This window comes from Diuraphis noxia, unplaced genomic scaffold (genome assembly GCF_037042655.1).
Source record: "Diuraphis noxia isolate RWA-SAM2 unplaced genomic scaffold, SU_Dnox_SAM2 contig0003, whole genome shotgun sequence".
NCBI lineage: Eukaryota > Metazoa > Arthropoda > Insecta > Hemiptera > Aphididae > Diuraphis > Diuraphis noxia.
In genome coordinates this window covers 30000001-30024848 of record NW_028301713.1, presented here as the reverse complement: position 1 = coordinate 30024848, position 24848 = coordinate 30000001, and the positions used below count along the sequence as shown (strand labels likewise).

The 24848-nt window shown below is 29.7% G+C and overlaps 2 protein-coding genes and 4 non-coding genes across 9 annotated transcripts in view; 2 read left to right on the top strand and 4 right to left on the bottom strand.

The window, feature by feature from the left end:
• The window catches only part of LOC107165462 (uncharacterized), a 48614-nt gene extending 45961 nt beyond the window's left edge, over window positions 1-2653 (top strand). For 3 of the 4 annotated variants that reach the window (XM_015513700.2, XM_089224015.1, XM_015513699.2), the window contains one exon: window positions 320-2653. In XM_015513700.2, coding sequence (XP_015369186.2) covers window positions 320-1143 — 824 coding nt within the window. In that variant the 3' untranslated portion in view covers window positions 1144-2653. The remainder of the gene's footprint in view (window positions 1-319) is intronic. The other variant, XR_001506092.2, reaches the window with a different exon arrangement.
• Window positions 2654-14828: 12175 nt separating this feature from the next.
• Window positions 14829-24848, top strand: part of LOC107165460 (uncharacterized) — a 39355-nt gene continuing 29335 nt past the window's right edge. Inside the window, exon 1 of the mRNA XM_089222605.1 lies at window positions 14829-15291. Within this exon, the coding sequence (XP_089078731.1) occupies window positions 15204-15291 (88 nt within the window). The 5' untranslated portion in view covers window positions 14829-15203. The remainder of the gene's footprint in view (window positions 15292-24848) is intronic.
• Window positions 17808-17878, bottom strand: TRNAG-GCC (transfer RNA glycine (anticodon GCC)). The gene has a single exon. It is a non-coding gene; the product is annotated as a tRNA-Gly (tRNA).
• Window positions 20686-20756, bottom strand: TRNAG-GCC (transfer RNA glycine (anticodon GCC)). The gene has a single exon. It is a non-coding gene; the product is annotated as a tRNA-Gly (tRNA).
• Window positions 21898-21968, bottom strand: TRNAG-GCC (transfer RNA glycine (anticodon GCC)). The gene has a single exon. It is a non-coding gene; the product is annotated as a tRNA-Gly (tRNA).
• Window positions 22654-22724, bottom strand: TRNAG-GCC (transfer RNA glycine (anticodon GCC)). Its single transcript has one exon. It is a non-coding gene; the product is annotated as a tRNA-Gly (tRNA).

Sequence of the window (24848 nt, the reverse complement as noted above, 5' to 3'; positions counted from 1 at the left end):
CCAATAAGAAATTTATATTTTATTTTTATACTAAATTCTTCTTCTTCCCGCTTAATTTATTTACTTAATACTTATTAATCTGTGGTTGTCATTTTTGTAAGCTGCAACTATCTATTTTTTTGAATTAGGTATTGCAAAACTGCAGAATTCTCTGATCTGCATAATATTAATATTTATCTATAATCTACACTCGTTTTTTGCCGTGCTTGCCTATAATTCAATTGCTTTTTTGACCAATTATTTTAAACATTTATAAAAAACACATATTTATTGTACTTGCCATTTACTAATAAAACACGTTTTTTCGTCTGTGCTGCAGTGTACGGAAGCGGCCATCCGGAAGTACAGCAAAACAACCACATGGCAGACTTTTGCGGTACACACCAACAACATCAACACCACCACCATCATCAACAACAACAGCACCAGCAACACGAGCACCAACAGCAACATCAACAGGAGCTCTTAAAACCAGCGCTCCATCAGCAGAATTTGGATACAGGCGTTGGCAGTGGCTATTACCCGTCGTCTTGGCCGACCGTGGAACCCCACCATCACCATCATCCGTCGTCGTACCATCATCACCATCACCACCCAGCAGCGGTCACGTACCAGTACAACACGGCAGTGGTACCACCGCCACCGCCGCCGCCTCCACCGCACCACCCGGTACAGATGACCGCCGAACCACCGCCCGTGCCACCGCCCACCACTATGGTGCTATACCCGCACCTATACTCGACGGTGAATCAGAATCAGATACACCTGCATCTGCACGCACCGTCGTCTGCGGCCGAACATCAACTGCAGCAATTGCACATAAACAACAACAACAACAACAACAACAACAGCATCAAGGACCCGTCCGCTGTCGAACACCACCAGTACGTCGTGGACGACGTGGCCGCGTTGGCCGCGGTCGCAGTTGCAGGCAATCCTGCCGCGCAGTTAGCTATCAGCGCGGCCGGCAGCGGTGGAGCGAACGCGCGTGGCATCGAAATCGGACTGTTACCGCCACCTCCCGCCGTATCGCTCGACGAACACCATCAGGCGAGTGACATCATATCCATCGGCGGCCGGTACAGCGACCGACAGCAGCAGCAGCAACAGCATACCGACTTGGCCGTCTGGAGGCCCTACTGATCGGCTGCTTCGCCACTTATTAATCATCATCATTTTTTGATTACTATTTCAGAGGACTACCATGCGACGGTAACACGGGTCGCCACTTAAACCGTATAAAGCGCAACACTCGGCACAAATCTGTAGCGCCGTAGGGCCTTTTATGAATTATTATTATATCATATTATTGATTGTTTTTTCATATTGTTTTACAGTGATGGCGTTAAAACTATTATTATTATTTCATTTTTAATTTATTTTCGTCATTCTATATGATACTTACAACTGACAACGGTATAGTGGTTAGAGGGCGGGTAACCCGAGCAGAGTAGCATTTTATTTTGTTAACGTGATTTGCGATGAGACTATTGTCTCATGGTCTATAGTTGTCATATCGATTCGATAAGAATAAAAAAAAAATAGTGTCGGGAAGAATGATTTACTTATTTAGAGTTATTACTATTTTAAAGTGATGGTGACCGTATAGCTTTGCGGTATAAACAATGAAAACTGTCACAACAATCCCGGGCTCATAGGAAAACTTATTCTTATAGCTGGTAGATACTTACATTATTATCTTTGACCGTTGTTTTAACATATTTCTCAATCTTTCGTCTATTAGGTATATGAATATTATATTATATTAGCGCCAAAAATTCAAAATAAAATGATTGTGAAATTAATATCATAAGATTAAACTCAGATTAATTCCTAACCGAGGTATAATGAGAAGATCTTCCACTGCAGAGCGTCGTACCTAAAAGTACATAATTTCAGTCAGCCACAAATCCGCGTGTCTTATAATAATAATAATTTATTATTGTTATAGAACGGTTCAAGAACGATTACAAACCAATACACCATTAGCCGATAATAATATTATCATCGTATTAAGTATTATTAGGTCGAACGCTGAAATGGTTTCGAAATTCGTCGTTCGCCTTTCTCATTCGTCCATCGACGTGCGTTTAACTACTATTCCTCAACGCACGCATTCCGGCGTATCTCATCGTTTTTTTTTCCTTATATGTATATTATCATTATATTGTAAACCTACTATTAATATTATAATATTATTTACGTTTTGTACACACACGTGTCCTGCGAGTGTAAATAATATTAACTTAGAAAATCAAAATTATCATACTACTTTAAATTATAATATATTACCACTGTAATTTGTTGATTTATTTATATGTATTAATGTATTATTAAATGTACCACCTACTTCTATTGTGATACGTTTTATTTTTTATTTTCTTGTCCGATTAAGTATTATAGGTATACTATGTTTAATACTATATTTATTTATGTGTATCATATAATGTACATAATATATATATTGTATTTAAATATTAATATACTCACATATTTGTTATATTATATGATGTTGTGGTATACGTATACCAATGTCGAAACATTATTACTGCGTGTTGGTCTGGACCTGATGGCTCAAATTTACATACCAATGCCTAGGATCTGATATCAAATAGTTTTAACTAAATATAATACAAAACATAACAAAAATGAATTATTGCGTTTCTTTATTATGTAATGATAATTTTTCTTATTAATTGTTAATTCTTCTAATTATGGCAGGTCCTAATCTAGTAATCTGTTATAATAATATAGCCAATATACCTAAGTACATTGATGATTGATGAGTATAGGTATTACCAGCATGATGAACCGTCTTCGAGAAACTGCTGGTGAGATGAGCTTCATCGGACCGGAAGTAACAAAGCTCTCAAATATACGTAGGATTATTGTTTATATGATCATTGACCAGTTGAGCGTAGCCACTAGCCAGGTACGGTTAGAGGGTTATAAATTCCTCTGCCAAAATATCTTTTGAAAAAACGGAAAGTCATGCTGGGTAATATTGTTATATATGTAAATATTTGTATTTAAAATATTTACTGAAATATGTATTCATGGCTAAGCCGCCACGAGAAGATCTGTTTTACAAAAACTTTGCGATGCTGCACTGCATCGCCATATTAATTTTATTATATTATGCACTTAGTGGACGGCTATGCGAAAACTGTTCGTCCGAAAATAGCTGTGAATCGGTGAAAACTGATGTTTAATTGTTGTAAGTTGTAAAACTGCAATGGTCAAATGATCAAATAATACCACGGTAATCCACTGGCCAAAAGTGTATAGGTATACCAACAGTGAACACTTATAACATAACCCTATAGGTGGCCCACTGGCCGAGTTTACCGCGGTTACCAGCGTATGGAGGAACGCAGGTTAGCTACAATTCATTGTGGAATTTGCGGGCAGACCTTAGATCATTTGCAATGGATGAAGCCATCGGGCTAATTCTTGAAGCCAGAATAACCCAGAGCCCCGACTGTTTGTGCGCATGCGCGTAATTCTGATTGGTTAATAAATTAAAAAATAATATCATATTATACTATACTATTATCGGTAATTTACGCATGCGCAGTAATGACCAAGGCTCTAGCGTTTTCAGTCATTTTGGCTTCAAATCTGATACACAAGCATATATACCGAGTGGCTACATCTATAGTATATGATCTAAGGGGCAGACTCACGCGTATTCGTAAAGTTGGCACCGAAACATTTATCAGCAAAATCCAGCGCCGTGAGGTTCTAAACCTGCACGCGTGCTCCGACCATGGTATAAACATCAATGCCGCAGCGACCGTCGACCGTATCGTTAACGGTATACTCGTGGTGAGCCGCGGGTGACCACAATATATTTTTCCGTCAGTCTTCATAAATCGTCGCGGCCGTTTTCGCGGAAATCGTCCCCGCCGTTTTATTCTCGATCGCTCACCGTCTCTGCGTTTGGTTTTTCGTTTTTCACGGTCGCGTGTTCAGATGTTTAGTGATGAAACGAGTCTTAATCACATCTAGACCGATGACACTTAGACACATGCCGACCGGTTGCCGAAAATCACCCGCTGATCGGTATAAGTCAATGCGTATAATATAGGATGGCTGGATGCACAAATAAGTCATTGTTATACTATATATGACATAGGTAAGAATATTATAACCATTATTGTTCCCATATTTTTTTCAAGAGTCGACAGTAATTTCATATACACCTCTATTAATATTATTATAGTCTATATCAATTATCAGTGGTCTTTATAAACTTTTTGACTGGTGATCTTTTTTTGTAGTTCTCAACTTTGTCGACCATGGAAGAAAAAAGGCTTCAATTCAAAACTTTTTATTATTTTCCCTCACATAAGTGTGCCCAAAACAATTCCAAATACGTTTCAAATTTCAATACACATTATTTATTTATGTTTCCGAGAACACGTAAAATAAGCTCTGTCAATTAATTTTCTATTTCAGTATAGACATTGTAACTGTCATCATATCTACCTTAAATTCAGTCTATTCATAACTTAATCGAATTCATAGTTAATAATTTTATAGTCTTAATTTATTCATTTTTTAAAAAATAAGCCTTGTTGCAACACAATTTTATAGTTTAGATACGCGACCCAACGGTTGAAGTTTGAAGACCACTGGTCAATATCACTGTTATTTAAAATTTAGAAATTATTCTATATACATACTATTACAAAATGGGTAAGCAATAGGTACATTGTAGTTATAGAGCCGCTAATTAGTTCATTAGTGTCATTTATGTTTCACTGTTTTGTCCAATACTAATGTACCGAACTTCAATTTTAACTACCTATCATTTAACTATAATGGCGCAGGCGATCATAAGGTTGTCGGGAATCAAGAATTTTACGTATAGGTACATCAAAGGAGATATGTTTGGGAACGATTGTTGCACGAATGTGACCATTATGTGTGGCACACACCCCGAATAACTTTTTTTGATTTACGTTTGTATTAATAATTAAATAAAAAAAAAAAATATTGTGAGTGGGATCTGTGGCTATTTTTTTTACATCATGTATTAAGTATTAATATATCTTAAATTATGGGTCTATGATCCTAAAAAGATTAAGAAATCTAGATCTATATAAATTATAAATACAGCTGCAGTGGCAGTAATATAACATAATATATAGTGTTTCGCAGAATATTTTTTTACGCCGCTGTTTAGGCCATTTATATTTATGGGATCCGTTTATTTTATACATTTTCTATTATATGCATGTTGTACTATGCGCATACAGAATAACGCATAAATCGTAAATCTTCTATTTACCGACAGTTGTAAGTCGTTAATACTACTCGTATATTGTACGGCGTAAGTGCAAGTCGGAAAACACATAATATGCATATATTACTATATATATATATATATATATATATACATATATTTATTATAGTTTACAACAATATGACCATTCTGACGGTGAAATCGAATACCGTTTCAATAAAAATGTATAAAAATATATGTTCTAACGTTAACTACAGGGGCGTTTATCTGTTAATGCCTGGCATATATATTTAAATTTTTCGTGGCAACGACTGGACGAAGTCAACAAATCATAGCGCTATCCACCAATGAAGATATTTGTAAAAAAAATTTAAAAGACTTAAAGTCTTCTTTTATGTATATTACTATAGGTATATATAAATTGATTTTTTAGACAGTAATAACTTTATTTAGATAAAAAAATATAATACTATAAAATTTGTATATTTGATGATCAGATATAGTCTGCGCGTCATCAAAATTTCATCAAGTTTTTTTTTTAGATTCTGAGCGGAGCGAGGAATGTATTGATTTTACCATAATGTGTGTATTTTTTTTTTGTCATCACGTTTTGGGCAGTAAAAGTGCTTCGATTTTTAATTTTCGACTTCAGTACCTCGTTTGATTAGATAGTGAATCTAGTTGGTATTTTGGAGAATTAAAAGTAAAAAATTCTCGATATTTTTCTAAATAATCAGGATAAATAAACAAAAATTAAGGGAAAAACGGGAAATTTTACGCACAATCAGTTTTCAATAAAATCGAATTTGATTTTTGATGTAACTTTAAAACAAATAACCATAGATACATGAAATTTTCATCGAATGTTTGTATAAGTATTAAGTATATCTCTACCCACCATGTAATTTTCAAAAAAAATCAACTCTAGTTGAATTATTTATAGGCATATGCAATTTTCGATCATTATTAGTTTTTTAAATTAATATCGATAAAAATGTATTTGTTGGGTAGAAAATCTTGAAAATTTAGTACAAGGCTCCTGCCTCCTAACGTATTGTTACAATAGCAGTTAAAAAATAAAAGAAATACATAGTCACAATTTTTTTTTTTTATTAGCATTACAAGTTTGAATTAGGACAAAATACGCAAAAATCACGAAAATTCACAAATTATTTCAAGCTAGAAATTCATAAAAATTTTCTTTTTAAATCTAAGATTTTAAAATTTAATTCAAGATTCTTTATAAGTTTGTCTACCTTCATAAAAAAAAAAACAATGTCCACTGGAAAGTCAATTATTTTAATAAGTATTAACTATTAATAATAAGTAATAATAATCTATAATATATCCTAGGCTAATAAACCGTCTCAGCTCAGAATCGTTTCTCGTATACTATGATATAATATAATTGGATTCAAATTTGATTCCATCCATTACAGTAACCCACTTGTAACCTACTGTACAGCAGAGCGATATCTTTTCTTTAAATTTATACCAATGTTATTGATAATTTTGTTTTTTACTGACATAGATTGCAAGTCTTAAGTTTATGACGTATCAGATATAAGTGTATAGTTAGTTATATTATAAAGATATGCAGGCTTAAACTTCAATAGTTTCTGAAATTTTTATTATAATGATAAGAATTGAGAGTATGAATACAGTGAGTTGAGTCTAGTGGACCCATATAGTGTATGGGTTTGAACCCTCTCAAAACCGCTTTCACGAGTAGGCTTGTTTGTTTAGTGTCTAGGTGTATAAATATTAAAAATTATGACGAATGCAGGTAAATATTTAAGGTATATGAAATATTATGAAGTCGTTGCGATAAAACTAGTGAACAATCTGCCAATCCACCGTGACTTGATCGTACCCGGGTGTTTATATAAGGAAATTTTGTTTTATAAAACGCGTATTGTTTTTGATTCGTTTTTGTAGAATGGAACTAGAATGAAAACAGATAGGTATCACACGGCGCGTGCATATATCGACACATGGTATTATGCAGCGTGTCGCTCGCTGCTCCTTTTATCTTCATGTGCACGATAATTAAGCCTTACTTTGAAAAACGCAATATGCGTATTATATTATATCTAGGGATATGAAGTATGGTACCTGTGGCGTGTGTGCATTTCATCAGATTATGTACTGGCTTATAATACAATATGATTATACATATAATGCACAGGAGCAATCTCTCGACGCATAACATAAACCTACATGGACCCTTGAGATTAACATTTTTTTATACTAACATTTTATTTTAGAGTCATAAGATTTGACAGTTCAAATTATACAAAAATGAATAAATGATATTCTTATATCTATTTCTACTTTTAATATTAAACGTACCTATATATAGGTACGTACAATTTTTTATAGAAATTTGTTAACTAAAAATATTGATATAACATTATGCTAATATTATAATTAAAAAAATCTGTCTGAGCATATTTATTAAATTAATTTTACTACAAAAGATTTCTATCATAATAAAACTATCAAAAACTATTTTCGATCGTTTTAAAGCTATCTGCAACTCAGTATCGTTTTGCGAATTCATTTCGATTCGATGAATTTAATATTTTCGCTTTCCGTGTCCCCACAAAAGTTGTGATGAACTTACATTATCCTGTACCATCGCACCGAAGTGAGGGAGTGCCAAACTATTTGATCTCAACATTGTAATAGTCCGTAATTTTACAAGTTTTTCTACGAACAAAACAAATATATATTATTATAATTTATAACAAAAATCGATTATTATTATGATTTTTGAAAATTGGACGGCTTTTATATACCTACCTCTACATAACTACAGTAATACTTTTACATATTAAGCCTAAAAATCATACATACAATGTCGACTGTCTAGAATATATTGATGTGCATAATAAATTGCTTGTAGGGTTAATATATTATCTATATAGAGTCGTAAAAACGGTTAAAACCGACAAAGACGGCTTATACACACACACACACATATATATGTATATATAACTGCGCAGTTGTCATGTAATATAATATAAACTGGCTGTGGAGATGCAGACATAAAGACCGCGTAAAATCAAAATCTGTTTTATTGTCGATAAAAAACGAGTAGGTAGAGATGTACCTATACTACAATAATAGCTGGTTTTTATTGATGCCAAAGCCATACCGCCACACCGTGCAAGCTTCGAGGATTCACCCTGCACTACAACCTATATTTTAAGGTATTCGAAAAGTATTTAATTATTTATAATTATATTATTATTCCAATGTATGTGATTGATTAGTAAAGTTGTGATTTGAAACGATTACTTTTTTTCTAGTGGTAGCTTTATGCAATGCTCATTTTTTAGAACTAATCTGATTTACTAGAATGGGTATACCGAATTTTGTTTTGCATAATTTAGAATTTATCGTTTACCTTTTAAGAGCATTTTATATATTATTATATTCTAATATCAATGCAAATCATTAAAAATTACAATCAATCTAATTATGCATTTCAATTTCATCATACAGTTAATAGCATACAACAGGTTATGAGTAAATATAGACTACCTACAGGAAGTATCCAGACATATTTTTCATCTACCAATTATAGTCATGTTATGCAATAATTTATAATTTATAACTTTATTAAAATTATGATTTATGATCAAAGTTTAAAAAAAAATTCGGTAAATATTTTTTGAATTAAAAACATAAAATTGTTTTGATTTACAATTTATATTTTTTTTTTTAAGTTCGTAGTCAGAAGCAAAATATTATTCTGAGACTACTTAAATAATGCATTATATTTGCAGGTATATATATTTTCTGGCAATTTTCTTCTTACTTGCGGATTTGCTTTCAGAAAAACACCTTTCATATCATTATTGTTATTTTAAGACAAGTGATACTATAAAAATAAAAGTAAGTTGTCACGGGACACCTAGCAGAAAAATTGAAAATTATTATTTATTTTAAAGGCGTATTTTATGTTTTGCGCGTGTGTGGCCACATGCGCTTTCCGCGCAAGCGCTTTTTGCGAGCGTTACGCGCTTCGTGCGATTGTAACGTTGCTTCACTGACCAATGGTTTCACCCGCCGCATTAGATGTTATATATGAATAACACTATATTTTATTAATTACTTTTTGAAAAACATAAAATTGGTAAATTATTAATAAATTATTCATTAAACAAGTTGCATATTAACTTAAATGAGAACTATATATATTTTGCATAATACAATTTCGTATCACTGTATTTTATAATAATAAGGAATTTTAACAAGCATTTTTTTTCGTATGTACAAACTAAAAATATTTTACTTTGCATCAGAAAAAATGAAAATTTACTAGTAAATAGGGCGTCTCTAGTGTTCCATTTAAAAAAAATAGAAGGAGTAGTATACTAAAAACACTGATACGGAATGAACGCGATAATGCAACACACTGAGCTTTACCTTACCCGGAACGTGGCAGCTTGCTGGCGATCAAAAAAAAAGGGCTTCACGTTTTATTGAAACCGTTAATTGAACACAAACAAACAAAATTAAGCATCGTTAAATAAATCAAATTTAATCATTAATCAATGTATCACCAAATGAACATAATTAAATACTAAATAATGAAAATGATGTAGGTATTTTTATGTACAATTCATGATACATTTTAAAGAATTTAATTATAGTAGTTTGTTTAGTGAATTTCTTATAAGTCCTAGCTATTATATGTATATTACATTTTTAGGCTATCAGTTTCCCAAACCAAAAGGATTAGTAGGTCAGTATTTTGTATTTTATTTTCCCAAGTAGTAATATAGGTACTCTTGCATTTGGCCTCATATCGAAATGAAGACCCATGTGACCATCCTTCAAAATCCGTTCCAAATAGCGGCAAACGGCTGCAGGAAGTCATCTCTGCTGTAGTGCATAATATAGATGTTTATCCCGTCACTCTATTGTCGCAGGTTTCGCTGTTATATGTATATCGTAAACTATAGAGGTATACGCAATATTGTAGTATAATATTATACTCGTACCTTCGTCATCATACGTATTATATATATTATATACGCATATATGAGTATATGATATAAGCGTTGAAAGTATACACGATATGTTTATACCACGTGTGTGCCCAGTGGGTGGGTGGGTGGCGACGGGATATCATACCTGTGCGACTGTGCTCGCCAGGCGGGACTGTCCGTTCGCGTTATACTCGTGAATAGTTTTTCCATCTGATGGAGAAAAAAAACTGTCATTTGATACGGTGGCGACTGTTGAATATATAGGACCCAACCCTCATCGGATGGAGGCAGCGGTGGAGTATACAAATTATAACGTCATATATATTTTGACAAAATTATATAAATATACACAGAGTATAATAATAAACATGATATAGTTATTACAATATATACATACAAGCACAAGACTCGTAATTATTATACGGGGTACGTCAATGAAATGGAAAATGTTGGAATTGATAAAAATGATTAATTATTATTATTATATTATATATAATATAGTATTATACTATATGGTATAGGAGATGAAAAATACACACCATGACCGTACTGCTTTAACATGTTAAGACGAATAATTATTATATTGAGTATACCAATCATTTTTATTTTTTAAAACCTGATTTTACAAGGTTTTTTCTATTCTGCAGACGTACGTCATTCGCATATCATGTCAAAACTTCATTTTTGTATCTCGACCTTACATATGTGATATTTTCCAGCTGAGAATCTGATAATAAAAGTATTAAAAACTTTATGTTTCACTATCCCGTTATGTACATTATCCTTAAGTTAATTGAGTTTTCAAGATTGATCCACTGTCTTTTCTTTTATAATCCTAAATAACTGTAGGTAAATTTGGTATATTTGAGTGTGTTTAGTGTGCTTAATATAATTTACAAATAATATACATATTTTGTGATTACTGTTGAATAATTTATAATCCATTATTAATCTTTATTTATATTATTTTTATTGAGTTATAACCACTTTAAAAATGTTTAAATTTTACCCTGATCCTAACATACAAACTGTTATTGTTGAACTAAGGATATACATGCAATATGGATGCAAAACTGAAAGCAAACCATGATTTCCCTAAAATAGCCATTCGTTAATCGGATTTATTTAAAAATTATGAACTGTATGAACCATATTTTCAGGAAATACTGAAATTTATCTAATAAAGGAACATTGAAATTAATAATGACTAAAGTAATAAGGAGTACATTTATTAATGAGACTATTATACATTTTTTTAATTTTATGGAACCATCTTAATAGATTAATCTTAAATCCTTTAAATTGTGGACCATCCATCAAAAAGTGGTAATTTATCGTGATACCATAAAAGAATCAAGTAAAATATTGATATCCTTAATTATATACTTTCATAAATTACAGTTAAATTTTTTTTAATATGGAGCGTAGTAAAAAAATATGATATTTATTGAAATTAAATAAATAAATAATAATTTATTGCCCCTTTAATTGAAAAAAATCTATTAAAATCCATTGGCATTGAGTCATACCATACAGTTTTATAATTAGATACGTATTATTTTATAATGTGTGCTGTACAGTGTATACATTAGATTCGCAGCGCATAACAACAGTAGGCATGTATGACTATTTAAGAACAGTAATAACAAATCTCCATGTTAATTATCTTTAGTATAATAAATTATAGTAGACCTTTGACCGAATTTCCATTTGAAAAAAATCAATGCGATCCGCTATAATAAACTGCGTTCTCATCATATAATTCACATAATGATGAACGCGCCACGTGACTATGACGTTCGTCGTCGGTTAAAAAAAACAGAGAATAGGATTAAACCTTTGTGCCGTCCCTCAAGACCGCCCATTGTCAGCGTTGCGCGTCAGTCCGAAGTTTTAATCGGCTCGTGTTTGCATAATAATATTTAGAGTTTCTTTTGAAACGAGACTTCCGCCAGAATGGCGTTTCGTTTCAAATTTTATTTACTTTTGAGTGATTATACTTTAAGTTTAAAATACATAGGTACCTATTAACATATAATATAAACACGAGATGGGGTTTGGCCAAAAAGTTAAACTATAATCCGGACTCACAGTTTGATCTTATATACCGCCCTCTCCTAAGTCCTTATTCTTACTGCAGATCCGCAAACAATGTCTTCTAGCAATCTGTATTATATATAGTATTTGTGTGTCATGTACCGTACCTAAAGCTCGTTTACGGTACTTGGATTTTTGATTGTATTCTATATACAATATTAATATATTATAATTAATATATATATTATCTACAAACAACAGTTTCCACTAAACGTATATTACTTTCTAATTTCCATTAAATGAAATAATATTCATTGGATTCCCGTTCCATCAGAACAATTTTAGTACATACTAAGAATTAATATTATTTACTTTTAGTATTATCATTGATAATGCTATATTGAATAACCAATGGTATTATTAATAAAAACTTGCTTAGTGTTACAGTGAATAAAGTGAATAAAGTAATATACAATTACTTCTATTATTTCATTAGCACTTTTTCTAATTCTGAACGATCTTACTTGAATTTAATGATGATGTAATAAAAAAAAAAAAATGTTTTTCATTATTAATTTAATATTTAATACTATATAATATTACATTACACTGTACTGAAGAATTTATTACCTAACGATAACACTATACTAATACAATTACACGTAATCAAAAAATATTGCCTATATAAACGCCTTAAAGAAGTAATTATTAATGTGAGAATTTTTATTATTATTAAGACAATTTATAATCTGTATACAATTATTAGTATAAGCAAATTTGATATTTATAATCAAGATTAAAATAACATGTGAAATGTGTAAAGGAAGTAACCCGTTGATAAAACTTGTTTTACTAATTAAATTGTTTATAGGTCTCACACCATTTTATATGATAATTCTCAATAATAATAGTGTCAAAAAAAAAAAAAAAAAAATGGAATACCCACCAGTCTCTTGCAAAATAAAAATTTAAAAAGCAATCTATTTTAATAATCCTTAAAAAAAATCACATACAAAAATAAATTGTGATAATATATTTATAATATACTTATATATTAATCTAATTCAATAATTAGAAATTATTAGTTGATATATTTATTTTAAATTTCAAGGAGTAAATTTTTAATCCTTTGTAGTTAATTGTGCATAGTGAACTTTTAAAGAATGTAAATTTAATAAGTTCACTCAGAATTATTTTTCTGATGATTGATTTATAATAGTATAAACATAGTTATACCTGTATTGTTAAGTGTACCTTCTATAGTTCTGTCTAAACTGTCGAAGAAAAACAATACATCTTACTCGCATAATATTTATAAACTATAAAATTTACAATTTGAGTTTTTGAAAATTCATACTTTTTAAACGCTAGGTCGCTAATATTATTTGTTATTTATACAATACATTTTAAAATTTGAATAATTGAGTCAGAAAATGTTTACAGTGAAGCTTTTTAAGTTTGATTATGGTAAAATATTTAGATTAATAATATTATTTGAAAATTTATTTTATTATATATTAAATGACTCTCTCAAATGTTCTGTCCTATATAAAATGAGCCAAATAATAACATTAAAAAATAAATATTATTTTAACTTTGATGTAGCTTATGATTTATGAACAATATCGAGATAGTATTCGAATCCCTGCCTAACCCGTATCTAACATATTTATTTGGTATTCTAAGATGACAAACAAGATACTTTAATCGTACTGATGTGGAGTCAACATGGTGAAATGAAAACAAATAAGTAACTAGATAAGTGATAATACTCATACATTTTTAAATTCAATATGAACTTATTAACCGCTTCTGAAGCCATCTTTTAGTATACTCATGGATGTTCAAAACATGAATAAAACCAGGAAAAACTTCGGTATCATTCTTTGTGGTTGAAAGACTCTTTACTTTTTATAAGTATGTTATATAAGATATTATCATTAAATATTTTTTTGAATATTAAAAAATAACTGTGATAATAAAAAATTTGATTTATTTTGTACAAACGTAGAGTTAAAGGTGACAATTAAAAACCGTATACCTACATATATTTTTTAAATACAAATCTCAACAATTCACTTATGAAGTATTTATAGTATTAGTATTAATAAGTATCGCCAGTAAAACGGGTCTCTTATAGTGTACATAATAATATTTTTTATTAAATATTTGTAAATCTAACGCAGATTTTCGCGGCCCCTCTGTATAATAATATAATATAATTATTATTATGACACTGGTGACGATAAGAAAAATTATTAACGACATCGAGCAATCGTGATGATGTATTATTATTATATTACAAATAAATTAATATAAAATAAGTGCATAATACGAGTTAATAGTGTTAATACCATTTTAATATTAAAAAGGTACCTGCAGTAGAATGGCGATTTCAGACTGCAATTCAGTGCACGCGTGGTTAAACGTTACAGTTAGGAGAGTGGGATCTGTCGGAGAAGGACGTTTGGTCGGTCTCCGCCGTACCAGTGGAAGAAAACAACGCAAACATAATAATAATAGTAAATACATATACCTAAAGTGTTTTTAATTATTTTCACCGGGCACATGGCACGCGGTTTTCGCGGGCATCAGTCCGACGTCGCGTTGGCGCTGTAATAGCACGATCACGTGCGCACCGTCCGGTTTACAATCAATTTTTTTGTCTTTTTTTTATTATTAATTTTTTACCGTCGTCGTCATTCTCGTCCCGTTTATACAACCGTTTATTCGCGTCATGAACGATATTCTAAATCGTAGTAGTTAAGTTATCCTGCAGTGTATATATAAGGGTAGTCGAGCGTTTTCGAAATTCGTGCACACTGGATCATTGTATCCAATTCATCGCCTCTGTGTTAAGTAATATACCTAAACTACAAAATACTATTCATTCACGTGACTTTGCCTCAACAATGACCGAAAAGCCTAGAGTCGTGTCCGCTTGCATGAAGCGAATCATCCGGACCAACGGACGAACGCAACAGAGACCTTTGATATCAGGTAGGTGCCCATAACATTTGATATAATATAGTCAATTTGAAGTTGTGTTCTTGCATGCGTGCTTTAAAGTGACGTTACGAATTTTTTTGTGATATAATGATTTAAACCGATTTATTGTAATGATATAGAGCATTGATAACTTTTAAATAAATTAAAACAACTAGTTTGTATTATGTACATGCATATATATATATATATATCTATATCTATATATATATATATATTATATACATAATCAGACCTACCAACCTTGTAATATGGTATAGATTACAATTTTTTGTAGATTATTGTTTTCATATTTTAGAAAATGTATGTAATTGAAATTCAACAGTACCTAAAGAGAATGTGTATATTTGTTTAATAATATTGTATTTCCTGCAATATCCTCGTGTTTACATTTCACGAAATATACGGGTGTTGGAAATATAATTCAATTTGTACTAAAAAAATGTCTAGAGCTAGAAAGTACCACCGAATAGCCTGCAGTAGGTAATTAGAGGATATACATGCATTTAAAATAGGTGCATAATAATATGTATACTATTATATTAACTTTTTTCTTTAAATTATGAGAAGAAATGGCACTTATTAGAAACACGTAATTGAGTTAATACATTTTTAATGTTTGAGATCCTATATTTATATTTATATTTTTCGTACATAGTACCTACATTTAAAAAACAAAAACCATTAGTGGTAACTTGTATTATTATTCACGTAGATATCTGTATTAGTACTTACATATACATATATAATTATAACTTCTATAAGTGGTAAGTCAAATGTGTTTTCATAAAATCAACTTTTTATTTGTTACTTGATACTTATAAGTTATAGATATAGCTATAACTTATACTCAATACATTTATATGTATATAGTATAAATGACATTTTACTATTTTAGTATTTATAATGTAATACAATTAATTTAATTGTAGTATCGTATTTATATGCATATCTGAATATTAAATAACCAACTGTGTAACGTAGAGTAGAGAATTCGCCTATCACGGCACTATTATACCGCCTAATATAATATATATATATATATATATATATATATATATATTATATACAGTATAAAATCGTCAAAGGCCTGTAGGTAATTTATTACTAAATTGATAGCCTATGTGTTGTTTCAATCGCCTATAACATAAAATAAATATCGTATGCTTTTAATTACCATCATAATCGGTGAAAAAAAATTTTGAAGCATAATAATAATCAGTACCAATTATTCGTTTAAAAATGTGAAGTTTATATACCTATGGAATTTAGAAGTAGGTAGGTAAATATCTACTTAAAAAATTTATATCATAAAAATATAAGTATTTCGAACGTATCTCTATCCGTTTCAACAGTACGCGTAATTTCCGTTTACGTTTTTGTTGTTGTAGAACTTAAATGATTTCATACATAAAATAACGTAAAATACGTTTAGAGTTTACTCTCGGTTTGTTAAAAAATATGTCCTTTTAGTTGAAGAGTGTACGCAACAGGTAGGCACTCATATATTCGTATTGTTAGGTTAATAGCAAATTCTGTATACAATATTATATATATATATACGTTTAATAATATTATAATATAACACTAACCTTGTCCTTCGATATCAAGTTCTATTGTAGATCTTACTTTTTATGTATAATATTATTATAAAACTTCACAGAAGTTGACAGTATGTCATAATAGTCCTACAGGTGGACGATATTTCCTAAACATCATATTATTGTAAATGTTTTACATTATCGCCTGCAACTTGCAACTTACAATTATATTATTAGTCGAAATACTCACATACATAATAGGATGTTATGATACCATGTGCGCGTTTATATATTATTATACGTTTATAGTAGCCTATACGTGATTTGAGCCTGCGCAGAACTTTATGCTAGCATAATAATAATTTAATGATACTATAAAACCTCATATGTAATTATTATTATTACTATTATCCGCATTTACTAAGTATAAAACAGTACAAGTATGACCAAATAATTAGTACACCGCTGCAATTTTTTTGCCATAAACGCGTGTATTATTTCCCACGAATAATAATATTTCAGAACTATTATAACTAGGTATAGGTACACTTAAATACTTAACCATACACGCCTCTTTGTTTTCAAGTAAAATTATAAAAAATATATAGGTACATATAATTCAATAATTGAGGCCCATAATATATAAGAATCATACGTAACTCCTGTTAAAAGGCCGATGACATCTTTCAAAAAGTCGTCAAAATTATAGAGCCGGAAAGGGAAACATAAGATTATTATCAAGGTAGGTATTATAATATTATAGATGTTAACTATTTTCATAAATTACCTGCACAGTGCGTAATACGTAAAAACAATGAAATTTTTTATAATAATAAAGTCGATTGTATTTTATATGGGATTTTACTTGTTTTTAATTCATGTGGTGTAGAATATTGTGTAAAATAATAAAATAATAAAATAATAATTATACTCTTCATAATAAAATACGGTGAAAATAAAAAAAATTTCTGCATCAGCCGGGAATCGAACCCGGGCCGCCCGCGTGGCAGGCGAGCATTCTACCACTGAACCACTGATGCTCATACGTTATGTGGATGAATAGCCTATATTTAAATTTTTTTTTTTTTTATTTTTAAAAGAAATTTACAATCTATATCTTAGGCACAATGAGTAAATGTGAAACAGAAAATATATAAGGTATCAAAACAATTAATATTAATAATTAAAAGAGTTTACAATAAATTATATAGTACATGTTACGTTTGATGAGAGCAGCCACCCATTAATGACACTCTCGCTCGTTTTTTTTTTTTTTTTTGTGAGTATACTTAATTATTTAGTACTTGATTTATATAAGCAAGTCACGGCACCATTTACGTTTTAACCTTCTTGGAGGGTTACCGGGGATAGTTGGGGTAGAGAGATTTCTAACGAGGGGATTGGGGTGAGATAATAAGTGGTGGTGGAAAACGTTTATTTTTGCTTCATCATGCACTAGAGGCATTTTTAAATCTGAATGAATAGTATGATTAGATACATAGGGAGGGGCATTTAATAATTTACGAAGCGCTAGATTTTGGAAAGTTTGTATTTTGTTTAGATTGGACTTTTTTGCGTTTCCCCATAATATATTTAACTTTTAAATATTAAAAAACATGCTCAAAATATTAATAAAAATCAATTCACATTCACCGATAAAATTCAATAAAATACCTATAGGTATTCTACATGCTATAATAGTACACTGCTATGGTTTTTTAATTTAGTACTCTTGTGTTATTTTTTATCGTTCACATTGTACATTATCATAATGTAGATATCTATGCTTATTTATTATTTTCTAATATTCCGACAGTAAACTCTTTTACGATATCTTTTTTACAAATAGCAATAATTCAATTATGAATTTTAACAACATTAAACATTTAAGCCTTCATTACACTTATTTGGATTTATTATATATTTATCTATTATTTTAAAATAACATTGAAGAACATTAACCAATAATGCTGGAAATTATATTTTATAGACATTAATTTATAAATATTTAAAACCAAATTTAAAAAACGAGCTAACATTTTTTTTTTTTAAGAATTTATAATTTAAATAACAGCAGTAAATTAAGCAATTTTTTTGAAAATGTCGAATCTCTAACATATATACCAGTAGCCAGTAGGTACATTACCTATATGTGTACATTCTACTGGCTTCGGTGATGGAATAATAAAAGTACCTAATTTTATTACATACAAATTAAAGGCAAGATTATTACAGAGGGCATCGCATAGGCTTTTTATTATATTTTAATTTTAAACCGAGTAATGAGTATTTTAAAATTGTAAATTATTTTTATATTTAAAAATACTCATAACTCGGTTTAAAATTAAAATATAATAAAAAGCCTATGAGATCCCCTCATTAATAATCTTGCCTTTAATTTTTATAATAGGTCAATTCAGTCTAAATTATAAATTGAAAGAGGTAAGCAAGATTTGCTGTGCGTAAAATTTGGTATGCTACGCATATGTACGACGAAGACAACACATGTGGGTGTGGCGTCCTCTTAAATAAATAAATTATTTATTTATTTATTTATTTAAAATAAATACTCAATTAATACTTTTCAGTTAGTAAAAATAATTTATAATTGATAATTCATTTATACTCATAATTAGAGGTCGGATTTTTATGATTTTACATATTTGTTTCTAGTCTATGCAGTTAAGTGGGAGTGAGAAATCTTTATGATTCATGAAACACAGAATTCATAGGGAAAAATTTATTCCGCATAAAAAATCATATTTTATGGGTTAGAGAATATTTAACACGTTAGAGAATATTTGAGAATATTTTTGTAATATCGGCATATAATGAATATATTTCACGTATATCAGTACTTTGATAGGTATAATGTTCACTAAATAATTCTGTTTGTAAATAATTAATTTCTGGATTTTAATAAAAATTAATCTCCAGGTATTCCTTATCGATTGCGATAGCACGTAGGTTATTTCGTTAGCTAAAATAAATTTAAACTAAATTTTTTTGAATATTAAAAGAATATTTTGCATATTTAAGGGCATAAAACATCATATATATGGTATTTTAAAAGAATATTAAGAGAATATATTGCCTAATTTATGCGACATAAAAACATAATATTTTAAGGATTTTAAGAGAATATAAATCCGACCTTTACTCATAATATATTAATATAATATGCATTATTTTTATTATACTTTAAATATGCTTTAAATAAACTAAATTATATAAAATGTAACTTGTAAATTGTAATTATATAAAAATTTAAATCGATATCAATTATTAAAAATGTATCGTTGGCCAACATTAATTAACACACAGCAAAGCGTTAACTATTCATCTTTTTTTTTTGTAGTAGTAGTAGTAGTATTCTGCAGGTTTAGACGGTTTAGATTTTTTTGTTTTTACAATATTCTATTCTCTATATAACTATAGGTGTCTTAAATATAAAAATCTCGTATATTATATATTCTATTCCTATTACAGATGCGCTATTATTCCTTAACAGATAACTATTGCGAATATTATAAAATGTCTGCATTTATTTGCTGCAGTAAGAGATTTTGAAAAATATATTTTTATTCATTATCATTTTTTTCCCAAATTAAGCTTTTTTAAGACTGTGAATAGTAATAAAGATTAAATTATTTTATTTAATAATAAAGATTTTCAGCAATTTAGATGAATTAATCTACTGAATTTCGCTGTTGGCCATAAGAATATTGAGTGCATAAAATGATTTGTTAGGCAAGTTTACTTTCATAATCAAAATCTTGATATTTTATAAATAAAAATTTTAATGAGATTTGGAAAAGAAAAAAAAATATAATATAAAAAAAATTCCTGCATCAGCCGGGAATCGAACCCGGGCCGCCCGCGTGGCAGGCGAGCATTCTACCACTGAACCACTGATGCTTATACCAAAACTTATAGAATTAGCTTTATTTATTATGGTTCAAGTTTGATAGTTTGAATATCTACAATACCTATTTTAATTAGTTGATTTAACTATTAATGAAAAAAAATAAAAGGGAGATGAAAAATACAATTATGGTTACCTTCGTATGTTAAATATTTATTAATTCATCACATCGGCCCTCTTTCCAACTAGCTCGCTTCGAAATTCTTCTTTTCGTCAATAACCTGTGAACTGTGATGATAATAAGATCTTTTGAGAAATTAACCCATGTTAAAAATAAAAAAATACCAACAAACCACATATCTACTTACATTATATTATAATTATAAATATTTATAAAGTCTGTGGACAGGGAGCACAGAATGATTATTTTATTATAGATTGATATTGTCCTATAATTTCACCAGATTGATCATAATTAGCCAATTAGGTATGCCTATTTTACAAGAGCCAATGCTGTAATATTATAAATTATATTAGATATAACCATATTGGTATAAGGTACCTACTAATTATAAGTAAGTATAATATTTGGAGATAATGTGTATTAACTATTATGTGATTTCTGATGAATTTCTGATAGTGCTAGTCACTAATATACATTATTCCTATTTCATAATCATGACAATTATTTATATCGAAAACATTGTAACACCTGTCTAAATAAACATTAGACGTCTAGTCGTCTAGACACTAGAATATATCATCAGACTTTAGCTATTAAGTATATTATTCCAATATTAAAGAAGATTAAAGATTTTAGAGTTGACGATTTTTGTAATACGTATATATAGACGTCTGCTGTCTGCAGCACCTAATTGCGTTTTATCTATTAGTATAGATTTACCCAATTGTATTTGTCTGTCACAAAAATTTAACTTGCATTTATAGTTTGTATTTTATAAAGTCGTATGTTTACGTTAGTGGTTAGTATCATTATAGATAGGAACTTTTATCTTATGTTATAGGACCTACCTATATACTGTATAGAAATATAGGAATATTAAAAAAAAAAAAAAACGTTGTGACAAATAAAGAGTAAGCACTCAAAAGTATATCACTTGAACATATTATTATATAGGTAAGTAAATAACGTAAAAATATTGGATTAAATTTAGAAAGATTGAAAAAAAATTCTGCATCAGCCGGGAATCGAACCCGGGCCGCCCGCGTGGCAGGCGAGCATTCTACCACTGAACCACTGATGCTGATATTGAAAGGATCGAGTTTTGATACTGTCTAACCGCAGGAACATTGGCATACTACTTATTGAGTACTAATTCAGGGGGTTATGTTATGTTTTTATTTATTTATGTTTATCGAATTTAAAATAATTGAGAGGTCTAGATTATTGAAGTTGCATGCATCACAGACCCTAATAAGGGACTTAACGTTTCACAGTTTCTCCATACCCAATTTTTTTAATATTGAAAAAATGTCTATTATAACAGTATGTCAGTATATGTATTTTATAATTTACCAATTTTGGAATATTTGATTATCAAATTGTATAAACTAAAAATAAAAATAAAATATCAATTCGACATAAAAATAAATTATAATTATAATGTCAGTACAAAAATGGTGTGATGCAACAAACATCGGTACCCATTCCTCGTAATATAAATTATAATACATAAATGAATGTTTAATTTGTCCAAATTTTTCTGAGTCTTAAAAAAAAACCATATCATATGACATATATTAAACCAATCATCACAGGGCGACAAGAACCTATAGTTGGATGGGGCAAAAAAAAAGAAAAGTTGTTTAACAATATTAGATGTGTAACAAATGTATAAAGAAATATTTTCTGAAAAATGAATGGAGAAAAAAGCTACAACGAAAATATTAGAATATTGTAGTCTGTATAGAGTACCTAAAATGAAATTCTGCATCAGCCGGGAATCGAACCCGGGCCGCCCGCGTGGCAGGCGAGCATTCTACCACTGAACCACTGATGCTTGTGGTGTAATTGATAAATTTTGATACACTCTAACCGCAGAAACATAGGTACCGCACGTATTGAGTATAGGTACTAATTCAAGGGGTGTTAAATCATTGAAGCCTCAGAGACGTCAAACTCATACCTTAGACCCCTCATTTTGTAAATAATGAAAAACTACTATTATTACAATTAGTAACGAAGTCTTAAGAGGAAGTAACTCTGGCTTTTTGTTGTCTGCATCGGCTGTTCGGCAGGGAATCGAACATGGGCCACCCACGTGGGATGAGGTGAACATTCTATCACTGATACTTCTGCCCTGTAGCCTGTAAATTCTGTTTTTATGAGATATAATCGGAATAGAGTAGACTCGTTGAGAAACTATGCTATGCAGAAACGTTTCGTGCGAAAAAATAAATTAACTATGCGTTTAACGTACATATCTACTTATATTATACTTTAATTTAAGTCTATGTCGAGTAATTATCGAGGTGACGTTATAATATATGGATGAGAACTAATGTGAATGTGTAATAATAATAATATACAACGTCATAGTCACTCGCTCGCTCGTTAAAATTTAATATTTTAGCCGTGTTGAGTCGTTTGGGATGATTTTCAGGGACGAAAAAGGAAAACATATCGTGCACGAATGGATTGCTGTGGTTTATTTATAGGTGACTATGAAATCTTTTGTAGTTTTATATTTTTATCCAAGTCTCTGCAACAAAAGATATGTAGAAGTTGTGCGAAAATCTTATGAATATCAAATAGAATTTATTTAATAAACTTCTATAATCATTATCTATAATCGTCAATTGACGACAATTCTACATTTGGTTTATATGTAGAATTGTCGTCAATTTATCATCTAATCATATTTTGGTCCAATATATAGTATTAACTATAATACTATATACCTACATTATTTTGGTTTTTCATTAATACGGCAGTTTTGTTGTTTTAACCAATAAAAACTTGTTATTGTTCCAATAACGTTAAATATCTAATGTAATTAGATATAATTACTTTAAATCAGTGGCGTATATAGAGGGGGGAAAAGTGGGTTGCAGCCCTTCCCGAAATTACAATATTGACTGTTAACTATATCGTAGTCTCTAGGTGCTAGACAATTATTGTTAGTCGCTATATATTATAGCCCACCCCCAAAAATTATTTTTATATACGCTACTGCTTTTAATAGATAATAAAAATTATAGGTAATAAATATTAAATAGTTATTATTTAGTATAGGTAATTTCTATTTCAATAAGTTTCTGATTTTTATTTAAAAAAATTAAATATTATTTAAAAATTAAAACATTTATTTTGGTTGATAAAATGTATAGGTATCTTACAATTTTATTATTGTTTATAAATCCTAACAATAATAAATTATAACCGTTATTAATTATTATCTACATGTGTAAAAGTAATTTTATTTTGTTCTATAAAGTAAATATCTTTTCAATTTGTATTCAATTAAAATAATAAGTGATTATATTAACTATTATACAATACAAATAAAGTAATATTTTGAAAAATATTGTTCATCTCATTGTAATTAGTTTATTAAAATATTTAAAATATATGTTTAGGTTAGATTATAGGTTCCCCTGACGACTTGTATGACGTCGTTTATTACCAGCCTGCGATGATGACCGTCGTTATTAACGTACAGCCTACGTATGTTATCCTCAGCGTTCTTATTTCGGGCCTGATTATTTTCCAAAATAGTTATTAGTTTATTACCTATTGTTGATGCATACTTATAGCGTAGGTATACTCATAATATATTTTAACAAGGATCCGTATTTCAATTTGTATTCGTACCTACTCGTTTTATAATTTTAGGTCAAGTCTATTAGATTCTGGGCTGTACGATAAGAATTTATACATTTTATAACATATTTTTTGTGTATGTTTGGTAATATTGTAATAGCAAAAAATACGTACGATCTTTAATTTTTTGTTGATTTCCAACAGTATTTGAATTTTGTTGGTACTTTTGAGTGATCAATATATTTCTTTCATATAACCGTAAGTAACTAACGGTTATTACTATATGCCTAGTTTGCTAAATTTTACACCCAAATACAATACACTTAGAGCCAGAATACGTGCCATAAAAACTTGTAGAACA